This window comes from Ranitomeya imitator, chromosome 1 (genome assembly GCF_032444005.1).
Source record: "Ranitomeya imitator isolate aRanImi1 chromosome 1, aRanImi1.pri, whole genome shotgun sequence".
In the NCBI taxonomy this organism is placed as follows: Eukaryota; Metazoa; Chordata; class Amphibia; order Anura; family Dendrobatidae; genus Ranitomeya; species Ranitomeya imitator.
Window position 1 is genome coordinate 1,043,822,238 of NC_091282.1, and position 16,663 is coordinate 1,043,838,900.

The window sequence follows — 16,663 nt, forward strand, 5'->3', positions numbered from 1 at the left end:
GACCTCGAACGCTGCTTGCAGCATTCGCGGCCCATCCTCACTAGGGCAGATCGGGGATCTGCGCTAGCGGGATCGGCAAATGTGATCCCTTTTGGGACACTGCGTTAGCGCAGTCCGTAGCGCTATGCGCTAAACGGACTGCCCTAACGCAATGTGAACCTAGCCTTATTAGGCTGCATCATTTCCATACAATGAAGGTTTTCTCAGCAGGAGATTATCATCTCCCTGCCTAGATTCCTTTTGCCAAGTGGTCCTCCTCTCTAAGGGTACCGTCACACAGTGAAATTTTGATCGCTACGACGGCACGATTCGTGACGTTCGAGCGATATATCTGTGACGTTCGAGCGATATCGCAATGTCTGACACGCTCCTGCGATCAGGGACCCCGCTGAGAATCGTACGTCGTAGCAGATCGTTTGAAACTTTCTTTCGTCGTCTAGTGTCCCGCTGTGGCGGTATGATTGCATGGTGTAACATATATCGTATACGATGTGCGCATAGTAACCAACGGATTCTACATCGCACATACGTCATGAAATTATCGCTCCAGCGTCGTAGATTGCAAAGTGTGACAGCAGTCTACGACGCTGGAGCGATATTGTTACGACGCTGGAGCGTCACGGATCGTACCGTCGTAGCGATGAAAATTGCACTGTGTGACGGTACCCTAAAGCAGCTCACTGTCAAACAATGTACATAGAGAGCCTGGTGTGGGCAGGGGAAGCTTTCTGAGCATCTGTCTACATCTACAAACTGTGTCACAACTGCTGCACCCAGTAAACTAAGTGATACATCGTTGGAATTGGGGTCTCTTTCCCTTCATTATGTTGCTCTCAGATGAGGTAGCAAAATCCTGCTGACAGATTACCGTATTTTTCTGACCATAAGACGCACTTTTTTCCTCCAAATTTGAGAGGAAAGTGTGGGTGTGTCTTATGGTAGTGATGTAACGTGGGGAGGGGGCAGCAGCGAGTGGGATTGCACTGGGGAGCAGGAGGCAGAAAAATGTCCCTGCCTGGCTTCAGGAATCAGCACTGGGGAAACCACATGGTCCCGCTCATTAAAGTGCAGTTCATTAGCTGCTTCCCCGCCCACCTGTCAGCTGAGCAGTGAGTCCAGAGCAGCAAATGAATACTCCTTCACAGGGACACACATGGTTTCCCCAGCGCTGGATTCCTGCAGCAGCTGGGGAGATCTGTGTGTCTTGTGGAGGAGGCAGCAGCAGGGGCCAGAGGGGACAAGATCGCTGCATACCTGCCTGGGCTGTGCTGGATGCTGAGTGCTCCAGTACAGGGACCTGTGTGATGTCATGAAGAGGCGGGCTGGAGCATCACATGGCAGCACAGAGCCCTCCCTCTTCTGATGTCATCACAGGTCCTGCAGACACCACACTACAATCTGCAAGCTTACTCCTGTGCTGTGGAGAGGCAACAAGAGGGAGCGCTCTGTGGTGTCATGGGATGGGATGCTCCAGCATTTTACCTCACCAGTGTGGCTGGTTGTCACAGTTAAAAGGTTAGTCACTACAACACACAATAAAGCACTCTGCCACTTCTTTGGTGAACTAGAACTCCCAGCATGCCATAGGTTCTGCAGGACATGCTGGGAGTTATAGTTCTCCCAATGGGATCTCAAAGCAGCACTCCAGTGTTATTTTTCAGTGATGGAGTGGTGCTTTATATGTAAGCCCTGTGCCCCCATTGTTACACTCACCCTCCATACAGTACTTTACAGACACCACGCTGGTCCCGCAGCTCCATCTTCTACCCGCAGCTTCCAACATAACATACTATTATATATAATAACAACACATATAATGGTATGTTTATGTTATTAAATATTTTACCACCTATTATGCTTCAAATATTTTTTTCCCTATTTTCCACCTCTAAAACCTGGGTGCGTCTTATAGTCCGGTGCGTCTTATAGTCCGAAAAATACGGTACCTTTAAGAATTGTAGTGTAACTGCAGTTCCTATCAGAAAGGCTTTCTACATTACCATTTCTAGCTCACTCAGCTGTCCACAACTTCCAGAGAAGTCAATGGAGAACATGGAGGAGTTTGTCAGCTTCAGATGTGCACCGTACATTGTAATAGTGGCCCCAGAATCACATAAAAAGTCGGCAAACCTCAGTGTCATCTCAGAGCTGCATGACTTAACAGCACTGAGAAACAGCACAGGTTTCTGTGCAGAAAGGAGACTTTTAAATAGGTAACAAGTCCTGGGCATACCTCCTGTCTCGGCACGCAGAGGAAAAAATCATGGGAACGCTATTTACAGAGATACATGTCTCTGGACATGAAAGGACTTGACACAAACCAAAGTATCCTATGGACAGATATAAAACGAAGACCTTATGCACACTGGCTCAGTGATTAGTATCGTCCTGCAGGCACTTAAAGGCTTGTCTAACTTTCGGGAGAATTTTTTTTCTTTACTTAAATGCATGTAATCAAGGCAAAAAATAATAATTTGGGTTTCATTAAAAATTTTGCACTGTTTGCCTTCTATAGCCTTCATGCTGTACTGGCAATTGCTGGTTGCACCAATGAGTTACAGTGGGGGAAATGAGTATTTGATACACTGATGATTTTTCAAATTTTCCTCACAAAGAATGAAGAGGTCTGTAATTTTTATCGTAGGTACACATCAACTGTGAGAGACAGAATCTAAAAATAAAAAAACACATTGTATGATTTTTACATAATTAATCTGCATTTTATTGCCTGAAATTAGTATTTCATACAATAGAAAAACAGAAGTTAATATTTGGTACAGAAACCTTTGTTTTCAATGACACAGTTCAGATGTTTCCTGTAGTTCCTGACCAAGTTTGCACACACTGCAGCAGGGATTTTGGCCCACTCCTCCATACAGATCTTTCAGGTTTTGGGGATGTTGCTGGGCAATATTGAGCCTCAGCTTCCTCCAAAGATTTTCTATTGGGTTCAGGTGTGCAGACTGGTTAGGCCACTCCAGGACCTTAAAGTGCTTCTTATGGAGCCACTGCTTAGTTTCCCTGTCTGTGTGTTTTGGGTGATTGTCATGCTGAAGACCCAGGCACGACCCATCTTCAATGATCTTACTGAAGGCCAAAATCTCAAGATACATGACCCCATCCATCCTTCTGTCAATACAGTCTATTTGTCCCCTTTGCATAAAAACAACCCCAAAAAATATTTTCCCCCCCCTTCCCCAATGCTTCACGGTTGGAACAGTATTATCCTTCTTTTTCCTCCAAACACGACAAATGGAGTTGATACCAAAAAGTTATTTTTTGACCTCATCTGACCTCACGACCTTCTCCCATGTCTCCTCTGGATCATCCAGAAGGTCACTGGCAAACTTTAAATGGGCCTGGACATGTGCTGGCGTGAGCAGGAGGACCTTGCATGCCCTGCTGGTTTTTAATCCATGATGGCGTAGTGTGCTACTAATGGTAATGTTTGTGGTCCCAGCTCTCTTCAGGTCATTGACCAGGTCCTCCCATGTAATTCTGGGCTGATTCCTGACCTTTCTCAGAATCATCCTTAAGCTTCTTTCACACTTGCGTCGGTACGCAGCCGTTGCAAAGCGTTGGCGCGACTAACCGACAGACGTTGTGCAAATTTGGCACAACGTGGGCAGCGGATGCAGATTTTCAACGCATCCTCTGCCCATTCTAAGTCCCGGGGAAGAGGGGGCGAAGTTCGGGCCGCGCATGCGCGGTAGGAAATGGCGGATCCGATGAACGAAAAAATGTTACATTGAACATTTTTTCGTGACGACGGTCTGCGAAAACACGATCCATCCAGTGCACGACGGACGCGACGTATGGCCATACATCGCGATCTGTTGGCAATACAAGTCTATGGGGAAAAAAAAGCATCCTGCGGGCACATTTGCAGGATGCGTTTTTTTCCCAAAATGACGCATTGCGACGGACGCCACACGACGCAAGTGTGAAAGAGGCCTTACCCGACGAGGCAAAATCTAGCATGGAGACCCAGATCAAGGAAGATTGACAGTGATCTTGTGGTTCTTCCATTTTCTAATAATTGTACCAACAGTTGTTGCCTTCTCACCCAGCTGCTTGCCTATTGTCCTGTAGCCCATCGCAGCCTTGTGCAGGTCTACAATTTTGCCCCTGGTGTCCTTAGTCAGTTCTTTGGTCTTGGCCATGGTAGAGAAGTTGATTGAACACGTTACATGTATAAAAGACACCTATCCACACACTCAAACCGGTGCAATTAATACAGGTAGTGAGTGCAGGATAGGAGGGCTTTTTAAAGAAAAAATAACAGGTCTGTGAGAGCCAGAATTCTTGCTGTTTGGTAGGTGACCAAATACTTATTTCATGCAATAAAATACTATCTAATTACTTAAAAATCATACAATGTGATTTTCTGTTTTTTTCTTTATTTTTAGATTCTGTCTCTCACAGTTGAAGTGTACCTACAATAAAAATTACTGACCTCTCCATTCATTGTAGGTGGGAAAATTCCAAAACTGGAAGTGTATCAAACACTTATTTTCCCCATTGTATCTGAAAATCAGTCAGTTGGCCGACAATGACTGCCTGACAGGAGTGTTCATTACTTTTATATCTCTTTTTGTGAGCTCGCCTCATCCGATTTAAGACCCCAGATAACATTAAAGGTGAATATACTGAGGAACAAAAAAGTCTGTAAGCCATCATTCAAGCAAGAGGAGGCTGCACTGGATTGAGAATAGAGCTGCAGTGGCAGAGGCTTCAGATCTTCAGCCTCATTTGCATATCAAGTCAATTGCTGATTTCTCAGTAAAAGAGGAACAAATTGGCCAAGCTACATACAGAAAAATATATAGTTTGGGAGTGAAATGTTGCTGACAGATTCCCTTTAAATGGAACCTGTCAGCAGGATTGTGCACAGTAGCCTACAGTGTCAGGTCAGCGCCATTATACTGATTAAAATTACACCTGGGTGATGAAATTAGTCTTGTGGTTGCTGTTATATATACACAGTACAGACCAAAAGTTTGGACACACCTTCTCATTTAAAGATTTTTCTGTATTTTTCCGTTAAGTATATAATCCCACATATGTTAATTCATAGTTTTGATGCCTTCAGTGTGAATTTACAATTTTCATAGTCATGAAAATGCAGAAAAATCTTTACATGAAAAGGTGTGTCCAAACTTTTGGTCTGTACTGTACGTACGTGTATATATATATATATATATATATATAAATATACATATATATACATATATACACACACACACGCACACACAGTACAGACTAAAAGTTTGGACACACCTTCTCATGTAAATATTTTTCTGTATTTTCATGACTTAACACATGTGGAATTATATACTTAACAAAAAAGTGTGAAACAACTGAAAATATGTATTTTATTCTAGGTTCTTCAAAGTAAAAGTAGCCACCTTTTGCTTTGATGACTCTATATATATATATATATATATATATATATATATATATATATATATATACATATACATATATATATATATACATACATACATACATATACACTAGATTGTGGCCCGATTCTAACGCATCGGGTATTCTAGAATATGCATGTCCCCGTAGTATATGGACAATGATGATTCCAGAATTCGCGGCAGACTGTGCCCGTCGCTGATTGGTCGAGGCAACCTTTATGACACCATCGTCGCCATGGCAACCATTATGACATCTACGTCGATACTGTGCCCGTCGCTGATTGGTCGATGCGAATTCGCGGCAGACTCTGCCCGTCGCTGATTGGTCGAGGCAACCTTTATGACATCATCGTCGCCATGCTGTGCCCGTCTCTGATTGGTCGAGGCCGCCAGAGACGCGGGATTTCCAGGACAGACAGACAGACAGACGGAAAAACCCTTAGACAATTATATATATAGATTAGCTTTTGAACCCGTTCTATGCCCGGGTTCTAACGCATCGGGTATTCTAGAATATGCATGTCCCCGTAGTATATGGACATTGATGATTCCAGAATTCGCGGCAGACTGTGCCCGTCGCTGATTGGTCGAGGCAACCTTTATGACATCATCGTCGCCATGGCAACCATTATGACATCTACGTCGATACTGTGCCCGTTGCGGGATATCTACGTTCTTTATGACATCATCGTCGCTGTGCCCGTCGCTGGCGGCCTCGACCAATCAGAGACGCGGGATTTCCAGGACAGACAGACAGACAGAAAGACAGACAGACGGAAAAACCCTTACACAATTATATATATAGATAGATATATATATATATTCTCTGACCGATCCTTCACTGTATGTTTCGCTGGTTCCTCCTCCTCTCACCTTCCCCTTACTGTTGGGGTTCCTCAAGGATCAGTCCTAGGCCCCCTCCTCTTCTCTTTGTATACTGCCCCTATTGGACAAACAATCAGTAGATTTGGCTTCCAGTACCATCTCTATGCTGACGACACCCAACTATACACTTCTTCTCCTGATCTCACGCCTGCCTTATTAGAAAACACCAGTGATTGTCTTACCGCTGTCTCTAGCATCATGTCCTCCCTCTATCTGAAACTAAACCTGTCAAAAACTGAACTCCTCGTGTTTTCTCCCTCTACTAACCTACCTTTGCCTGACATTGCCATCTCCGTTTGCGGTTCCACCATTACTCCAAAGCAACATGCCCGCTGCCTTGGGGTCATCCTTGATTCTGACCTTTCATTCACCCCCCACATCCGATCACTGGCTCGCTCTTCTTACCTGCATCTCAAAAACATTTCTAGAATTCGCCCTTTTCTTACTTTCGACTCTGCAAAAACTCTTACTGTTTCACTTATTCATTCTCGTCTGGACTATTGTAACTCTCTACTAATCGGCCTCCCTCTTACCAAACTCTCCCCGCTCCAATCTGTCCTGAATGCTGCTGCCAGGATCATATTCCTCACCAACCGTTACACCGATGCCTCTACCTTGTGCCAGTCATTACACTGGTTACCCATCCACTCAAGAATCCAGTACAAAACTACTACCCTCATCCACAAAGCACTCCATGGCTCAGCACCACCCTACATCTCCTCTCTGGTCTCAGTCTACCACCCTACCCGTGCCCTCCGCTCCGCTGATGACCTCAGGTTAGCATCCTCAATAATCAGAACCTCCCACTCCCGTCTCCAAGACTTTACACGTGCTGCGCCGATTCTTTGGAATGCACTACCTAGGATAATACGATTAATCCCCAATCCCCACAGTTTTAAGCGTGCCCTAAAAACTCATTTGTTCAGACTGGCCTACCGCCTCAATGCATTAACCTAACGATCCCTGTGTGGCCTATATTAAAAAAAAAAAAAAAAATTAATTAACTGGTTCATGCAGCTTTACATGAACACCCAAGCCTTACACTATGGCTGGTCCGAATAACTATAGCAATTGTTACCATCCACCTCTCGTGTCTCCCCTTTTCCTCATAGTTTGTAAGCTTACGAGCAGGGCCCTCACTCCTCTTGGTATCTGTTTTGAACTGTATTTCTGTTATGCTGTAATGTCTATTGTATGTACAAGTCCCCTCTATAATTTGTAAAGCGCTGCGGAATATGTTGGCGCTATATAAATAAAAATTATTATTATTATTATTATTATTATTATTATTATTATTATTTATATATATATATATATATATATATATATATATATATATATATATATATATATATATATATATATATATATATATATATATATATATATATAATTGCCTAGAATACTACTTCCTGCAATTTGTGCCAACTTCCGTGGCTTTGTCCGGAGCTAATGTCCGGAGCTAATGTCCGGAGATTAATTGCCTAGAATACTACTTCCTGCAATTTGTGCCAACTTCCGTGGCTTTGTCCGGAGCTAATGTCCGGAGCTAATGTGCGGAGATAATGTCCGGAGCTAATGTCCGGAGCTAATGTCCGGAGCTAATGTCCGGAGATAAGTGACGTCAACAGTGTCCAGTGTCTGATTGGTTGCCGCCTGCTGCGAGCGACCAATCAGAAACGTGCCGTACTGTGACACACTCCGCCCGCCATTTTGGTGTGATTTTTGAATTTTTACCTCACAGCAAGTTTCTACTGCGTGGAGGCGGGCCCAGTGACGTTGCTCTTCAAGCTCCTGCCGAATTTCGTCAAAAAAATGATAATACCATTTACCAAAACTATATATATTTAGTTGTGAAGTGGTTCAGTGACATTTTCACACCAATTTTGAACTTTTGTTTGGTGTTTTCTCCATATACTGCCCATTATTTTTGTTCTTTCTTACTATTATTTATTAATTGTATTATTCTTACATTTGAATAAATAAAGTATATATGGATTCTAGACTCCCGATTCTTTAGAATCAGACTGCCATCTAGTATATATATATATATATATATATATATATATATATATATATATATAATGCCCTTCTGCATGCGGGCACCAGCATTACATATGCAATGTGCATATAACACATTTGTCTGAAGTTATCCTGAAATTCATTAATAAAAACAAAAAAAACCACGTTTGAAAAAGGCAAAATGTGATCCAATAGCTCGTATTGAGCAGGCGCCGGCTGCGCCATATTTATAGAGAACAAAAAATTGTCCTCCTCCAAGATGCCGTCGCCTGCGCAATAGCAACTATTGGATTACCGACAGCTGCTACTGTGCAGGCATGGCCAGTGCCATTTTAAAACAGTTTTTTTTTCTTATGAATTTCAGGATGACTTCAAACAAATGAATTATAACCTCAACCTGCAGAAGATTTAATATTATAATATTGATTATGTAAAAATAGGGGGCAGGTCAATGAGAGATCCGTGACCTGTCAAAAGCCATACTGGTGAATACCTAATCAGTTCACCACAAGAAGCCCCCCACAGGCCCGTCCCTGAGCATTAGCATATCATTAACACAAAACTGAAAATAAGGATTAAACAACAACCACAAGACGGAATTCATCAGCCAAGGTAGAATTGTAATCTGTATAATAGCGCCGACCTGGCACTGTCTGTAGGTTACCAAGCACAATCCTGCTGACAGGTTCCCTTTTCGCCTGTTTAAAAATCATCAATCTCTGCAGATCATCCTATGTACAAGACCTGTGCTGCCGAGAACATTGAAAGCCAATGGGCACAGAACTATCTATCACTGATCTTTCTGTGCGCATGGGAAGTGCAGTCGGCCAGACTAAGGCTACTTTCACACTAGCGTCGTACTCGGCCCGTCGCAGTGCGTCGGGCCAACGTACCAACGCTAGCAGTGAATATGCCGCACAACGGAGGCAGCGGATGCATTTTTCCAGCGCATCAGCTGCCCCATTCTGAGGTGCGGGGAGGTGGGGGCGGAGTTCCGGCCGCACATGCGCGGTCGGAAAGGGCGGACCGTCGGCAGCAAAAAACGTTACATGTAACGTTTTTTGCAGCCTACGGTCCGCCACAACACGGCGCAACCATCGCACGACGGTTGCAACGTGTGGCAAGGCGTCGCAATACGACGCTAATGCAAGTCAATGGAGAAAAAACGCATCCTGCAAGCACTTTTGAAGGATGCGTTTTTTCTACAAAACGACGCATAGCGACGTGCAGTGCACGACGCTAGTGTGAAAGTAGCCTAACCTGGCTATTAATCAGCCACTTATAGGCAAACATGGAGCCTGACTGCAATACTATAACACCACAAGTTGGCAAGTGCAAACACACCATTAGGCTTGGAGGCTGTAGGGCCTCAGTGCTCCACTGTGAATTTAATATTAGGTTATGCCGGGATTATTACTGCCTTATTGCTCCACTGTGTAATTACAAATTTATTATTAAGTTATGTTGGGACTTTTAGTTTCTCAACGTTCCACTTTATAGTTATTAATTATTAAGTTAAGCAGGGATTTTTAGTGTCTTACTGTCTACTGTGAACATATCCCTAGATCAGTGTTCCCCATGTCCGGTCCTCAAGAGCCACCAACAGGTCATGCTTCCAGGATTTCCTTAGTATTTCACAGTTGATAATTCCATCACCTGGGCAATACTAAGGAAATCCTGAAAACATGACCTGTTGGTGGCTCTTGAGGACCGGAGTTGGGGGGGAACACTGCCCTAGATTATGCTGTGACTTGTACTGTACTATCTTGGTGTTTCTTAATTATTTTTTATCAAGCATTATATTTATTGATAAGCTTATGCAAAGACTTGCAGTGTCCCGATGTTCCGTTGTTAGCCAGGTCATCCTGAAACTTGTAGTACCTTGGTGTTTCCATATATTTAGAATTACCGGTATACTTATTGATAATTAGGTTATGCAAGGACTTGTAGTGTCTCCGATGCTCCATTGTTAGCTAGGTCATAGATGTGACTTGCAGTACCTCAGTTTTCTGGTAATTATTCTTTTGCAGGTGATGAGGGACATCATTAGCTGCGCCTCCTCAGTTTCACCGAACTGTGCCAACATTTAATTATAGGCATCAGACCACCCCGTTCACAGTGAGGTCGCAAAGTTGGAGGACAGGAGTTAGTAGACTAGACGAGTACGGCCCGGTAGATTTCTAATGCCAGGACTGAATATACATCATCACTGAATCTGCTGGGTTTTAGAGATGGAGCTGCATGGGCTGCCCAGTGCCCGTACTACCAGCTGGGTATAAAGTCCACGTTATGCAGGGGATCCGATACTGTAGCCTTTTCACCAGAGGCGATATGTTTACAATGGAGAGAAACGGAAAGAATCAACGACTTCAATAACAATTCAAATCATGAACATAACCAGGAAAACCCTGCAATTAGGATAACGGAACTACCCCTCACTTCATTTATATGGACCTATATTCTATATCCACAGTGTGGTATAATCCTTCCAAATTCAACCACAACAAAAAAGAACAGAAAAGTTTCTACATATTTCTTAGTGAAAAATACGGCGTTGACAAGCTACAGAAAAACCACAACAGTTAATAAAACAAAAATGCACGTGTGACTAGCGTGTAATGTCCCACTGTGCAGGACATGGAGACTCACCTTTGTTTTTGTTTGGAAAGGGCTGGGCTTTTGTCGAAGAGAAATGTCCATTATACTATTGGAATTGGGAATATCGCTGGAGTTTCTATGTTCACCCTCCCTGCTGCTGTCATCAGACTGATCAAAGTCATCACTGTCCTGGTCCATCTCCTCCTCATCCTCATCTTCCACATCACAAACATGTTGCTCATCCTCCTCCTCATCATCCTGTTGCTCACCGTCCTCGGGTTGGTCTCCGGACTCATGATCTGCTACTATACAGCTGTTGTTGTTTTCTTCCAAATGCTCCGGGTGGAGGTTACTCCTCTCCACACTCCCGGAGCCATCCACCTCCCCATTCACCACTATGTGCTCTTCTCCCTGCGGTCTTGGATGCTGCTGCTCCTCCTCCTCCTCTTCTACTCTGTTCATCTGCTCCTCATCCGCTTGGCTGGAGGAAGCATTACCTCGCACAGAACCGCCAGTACGTCGCCTCTTGCTGCCCACAGACAGCAGTTCCTGATTCATTTCCAAAAGCCAGCTTGCTACTTCATGGACATTGGCTAGACGGTGTGCAGAGGCAAAGGATTTCACATTCTGCAAAACAAAAACAAAAAGTCATTATTACGTTTTTTTCTTCTCTATAAACACAAAATAATAAAAACAGAATAAGTACTTGGACATTTATGTAATTAAATTGAAAAAAGTAACTTAAAGGGGAGCTCCAACTGGAGAGCCATTTTTCTGAAAATATTGGGAGGAAACGTCCTTACTGATGTTATGTAGGAATGGTCTCCCAAAATGTACTGGGCAGATCTAACCTGGCGACGAGGCCCCATAGATCAGCACCGACGGAACTGTAACATCTTGTAACCGGTGGATTAGGATCTTATCGGCAAAATATTCACAATTCGACCTTAAATAGAAGGTTCAGTAGGAAGAATACTGAGGGACAAGCGGCCGGTTATAAAGCAAGGCACCGGGGGAATGTCCTCATCGGACAATGGTGAGAATGCACAAATCGTATCTTGGCCGGCTTCATACCTACAATTCTGCAAATAAACAGCGTGCTGTAAATGGCCACATATGGCATTGCTTAACTGACCCTTTTTATGGAAATCACCATATCCTGCCAGGGGTTCACTTAAGTAAAATATTTGAATCATTTACTACCTAAAATAGTAACATCTCTGACGTCCTTCCTCCGCTCGCTGAAAAATCTGGGAAAACTGCAGTAAGGCTGAGCACATTCCTAGAATTCTCCCCTCAGCATTACAGACTACTGTACCTAAGTATGACAGATCGGATCGTCTACAAACCAGAAAAACACAATATGTGAGCTGATCCTGGACACAACTTGGTCACAGCATCACCGAGAGCAAGAACGCAAAGGGCACACGGGGCACATGGGATGAAGAAGGGAATGCAACAAATTCACAGAAAGCAGCAATAATGTATAACAAAGTATTAATAACACTAAGGGCACGCGGAGCACATGGGATGAAGAAGAGAAAGCAACAAATTCACAGAAAGCAGCAGTAATGTATAACAAAGTATTAATAACACTAAGGGCACGCGGAGCACATGGGATGAAGAAGGGAAAGCAACAAATTCACAGAAAGCAGCAGTAATGTATAACAAAGTATTAATAACACTAAGGGCACGCGGAGCACATGGGATGAAGAAAGCAACAAATTCACAGAAAGCGGCAGTAATGTACAACAAAGTATTAATAACACTAAGGGCACGCGGAGCACATGGGATGAAGAAGGGAAAGCAACAAATTCACAGAAAGCAGCAGTAATGTATGACAAAGTATTAATAACACTAAGGGCACGCGGAGCACATGGGATGAAGAAGAGAAAGCAACAAATTCACAGAAAGCAGCAGTAATGTATGACAAAGTATTAATAACACTAAGGGCACGCGGAGCACATGGGATGAAGAAGGGAAAGCAACAAATTCACAGAAAGCAGCAGTAATGTATAACAAAGTATTAATAACACTAAGGGCACGCGGAGCACATGGGATGAAGAAAGCAACAAATTCACAGAAAGCGGCAGTAATGTACAACAAAGTATTAATAACACTAAGGGCACGCGGAGCACATGGGATGAAGAAGGGAAAGCAACAAATTCACAGAAAGCAGCGGTAATGTATGACAAAGTATTAATAACACTAAGGGCACGCGGAGCACATGGGATGAAGAAGAGAAAGCAACAAATTCACAGAAAGCAGCGGTAATGTATAACAAAGTATTAATAACACTAAGGGCACGCGGAGCACATGGGATGAAGAAAGCAACAAATTCACAGAAAGCGGCAGTAATGTACAACAAAGTATTAATAACACTAAGGGCACGCGGAGCACATGGGATGAAGAAGAGAAAGCAACAAATTCACAGAAAGCAGCAGTAATGTATAACAAAGTATTAATAACACTAAGGGCACGCGGAGCACATGGGATGAAGAAGGGAAAGCAACAAATTCACAGAAAGCAGCAGTAATGTATGACAAAGTATTAATAACACTAAGGGCACGCGGAGCACATGGGATGAAGAAGGGAAAGCAACAAATTCACAGAAAGCAGCAGTAATGTATAACAAAGTATTAATAACACTAAGGGCACGCGGAGCACATGGGATGAAGAAAGCAACAAATTCACAGAAAGCGGCAGTAATGTACAACAAAGTATTAATAACACTAAGGGCACGCGGAGCACATGGGATGAAGAAGGGAAAGCAACAAATTCACAGAAAGCAGCAGTAATGTATGACAAAGTATTAATAACACTAAGGGCACGCGGAGCACATGGGATGAAGAAGAGAAAGCAACAAATTCACAGAAAGCAGCAGTAATGTATAACAAAGTATTAATAACACTAAGGGCACGCGGAGCACATGGGATGAAGAAAGCAACAAATTCACAGAAAGCGGCAGTAATGTACAACAAAGTATTAATAACACTAAGGGCACGCGGAGCACATGGGATGAAGAAGGGAAAGCAACAAATTCACAGAAAGCAGCGGTAATGTATGACAAAGTATTAATAACACTAAGGGCACGCGGAGCACATGGGATGAAGAAGAGAAAGCAACAAATTCACAGAAAGCAGCGGTAATGTATAACAAAGTATTAATAACACTAAGGGCACGCGGAGCACATGGGATGAAGAAAGCAACAAATTCACAGAAAGCGGCAGTAATGTACAACAAAGTATTAATAACACTAAGGGCACGCGGAGCACATGGGATGAAGAAGAGAAAGCAACAAATTCACAGAAAGCAGCAGTAATGTACAACAAAGTATTAATAACACTAAGGGCACGCGGAGCACATGGGATGAAGAAGAGAAAGCAACAAATTCACAGAAAGCAGCAGTAATGTATAACAAAGTATTAATAACACTAAGGGCACGCGGAGCACATGGGATGAAGAAAGCAACAAATTCACAGAAAGCGGCAGTAATGTACAACAAAGTATTAATAACACTAAGGGCACGCGGAGCACATGGGATGAAGAAGGGAAAGCAACAAATTCACAGAAAGCAGCGGTAATGTATGACAAAGTATTAATAACACTAAGGGCACGCGGAGCACATGGGATGAAGAAGAGAAAGCAACAAATTCACAGAAAGCAGCGGTAATGTATAACAAAGTATTAATAACACTAAGGGCACGCGGAGCACATGGGATGAAGAAAGCAACAAATTCACAGAAAGCGGCAGTAATGTACAACAAAGTATTAATAACACTAAGGGCACGCGGAGCACATGGGATGAAGAAGAGAAAGCAACAAATTCACAGAAAGCAGCAGTAATGTATGACAAAGTATTAATAACACTAAGGGCACGCGGAGCACATGGGATGAAGAAGGGAAAGCAACAAATTCACAGAAAGCGGCAGTAATGTACAACAAAGTATTAATAACACTAAAGGAAATACAAGGTGCCAGCACCATCCATCCTTACAGACACTCCTACATCTGCCCTTTCCACCGATCTACCGCAGACAGTCGTCACGTTGTCTGCAGGTTACTGGAAGATGTGGCAGAAAAAGTCCACATCCAAATTCATCCTCTACTTCACCACAGTGAATTTAGGGGCTTCCAAAGAGATAAAATTCCCATTTCTGACACGCCACCATAGCCGTTCATTGTCACGGACAGAACGCCAGCACTCACACCAGTATGGATGACATACTATTGTGTCGGGAGTCTCGGGATGGAAATCCACGCCACGATTCTGTAATGTAGATTACCTTAGCACGCCTGGCACCGGTGATGGACTGACAAATATACAGAGCGGCTGTCACCAAATCAAAGGTGGGCACCTCTTAACTCTTATTTTATTCCCGCTGCTCCCCTGAATGATTGGTTTATTGTTAGTTTTTTCTTAAATCCTCCTTACGGTTAGAGAGATATGGGCTTTTTTATTCTTTTAGTGATGATTTTTATGCTTTTAACCAAGGGAATGAGGCTCACAGGGTAATAATGCAGGGTGGCCTAAAGACACTTCCCCAGAGAATCCTGCGAGCCATTCCCCTTTGGTAAAGGCCATAATAAATACACTAAATAAAATGCCCATATCTCTGGAACCAAAAGGCAGAATAAAAAAAAATAAATCATAATACTAGGGCGCACCAGGAATACAATAAAAGCAAAAGACTGGCCCAGAATGTTTTCATTTTGCATTTCAAGATCTATGTTTAGAGATCTAGATATTAAAACCGCTGCTTGCATTGGAGACGTAGCGCTCATTTCAGCTCCGCATATAATGGTAGTATAAGCGGAAACTACAGAACTGGATAATTAGAGAAAATTACAAAAGAACAACCCAAATAAAATAAAGGCTATATATAAATCAGTATCACAATCATAAATATAGTGATATTAGCTCACCCGGGTGTCTTTTGAGTAAAAAGAAAGTGGAGACCACTTAAACCAAGAACCAAAACCAATCACCAAACCAAAGGATGCACCAGGAAGACCAGACTGGATCAAGATATATTCTTTTATTTTTTAATTATCAAGCAGCGATACAATATATAAAAAACTACCATTAAAAAATATACGATAAAAACAGGGTGGATAAAAATCAATGTTTTTTTTTTAAAAAATCAAAAAAAATCGGATTTTTTTTATTTAAATCGGATTTTTTTGATTTAAATCGGATTTTTTTCAATAAACTGCTTTTTGAGGAAAATATTTTACCATCCAAAAGTTCTTCCATCATGAGATAAAGCTGAGTTGTTTAACTCAGTAGAATAAAGGCTGTATATGTGTAACATTCACAATGCCATGCTCTTCCAGAGGTTTCTGTAGGATAAGTGGGCAGTTTCTCTCCTATATTATCACAGACGCTCGCTTTACTTACGCAGTTCTCAAAACTGAATTTGACTCCGCAGAGGTCCCAGCCTCTTCTTCACGGCAAAAATGTTACAACATGAACAGAGTTGAGAAAAATACCTTAATCCTATTGTTCTACAAACCTATGAATACAGAATCAACCCCTTCAGTGCCAAGTCCAAGAAGTTAGACAATATGCTTCTGATTGTTTGGAGTGGAATAGATCTGCACAACACAAGAAGAATGTGAATCTAAGTGTGAGGAGGAGGAAGGGCAAGCAGACAAGAAAATGAAAGTGAAACTTTGAGCACAATACTGCAGCATAGCCACAGACAGACAAGTCTGGATCTGTTTGTGTG

At 42.7% G+C, this 16,663-nt stretch overlaps 1 protein-coding gene across 2 annotated transcripts in view; it reads right to left on the bottom strand.

Annotated features, from left to right (window-relative positions):
- The window catches only part of FBXW7 (F-box and WD repeat domain containing 7), a 303,144-nt gene that overhangs the window by 180,027 nt on the left and 106,454 nt on the right, over positions 1 to 16,663 (bottom strand). For both annotated transcript variants that reach the window (XM_069744067.1, XM_069744066.1), the window contains one exon: positions 10,983 to 11,558. In XM_069744067.1, coding sequence (XP_069600168.1) covers positions 10,983 to 11,489 — 507 coding nt within the window. In that variant the 5' untranslated portion in view covers positions 11,490 to 11,558. The remainder of the gene's footprint in view (positions 1 to 10,982; positions 11,559 to 16,663) is intronic.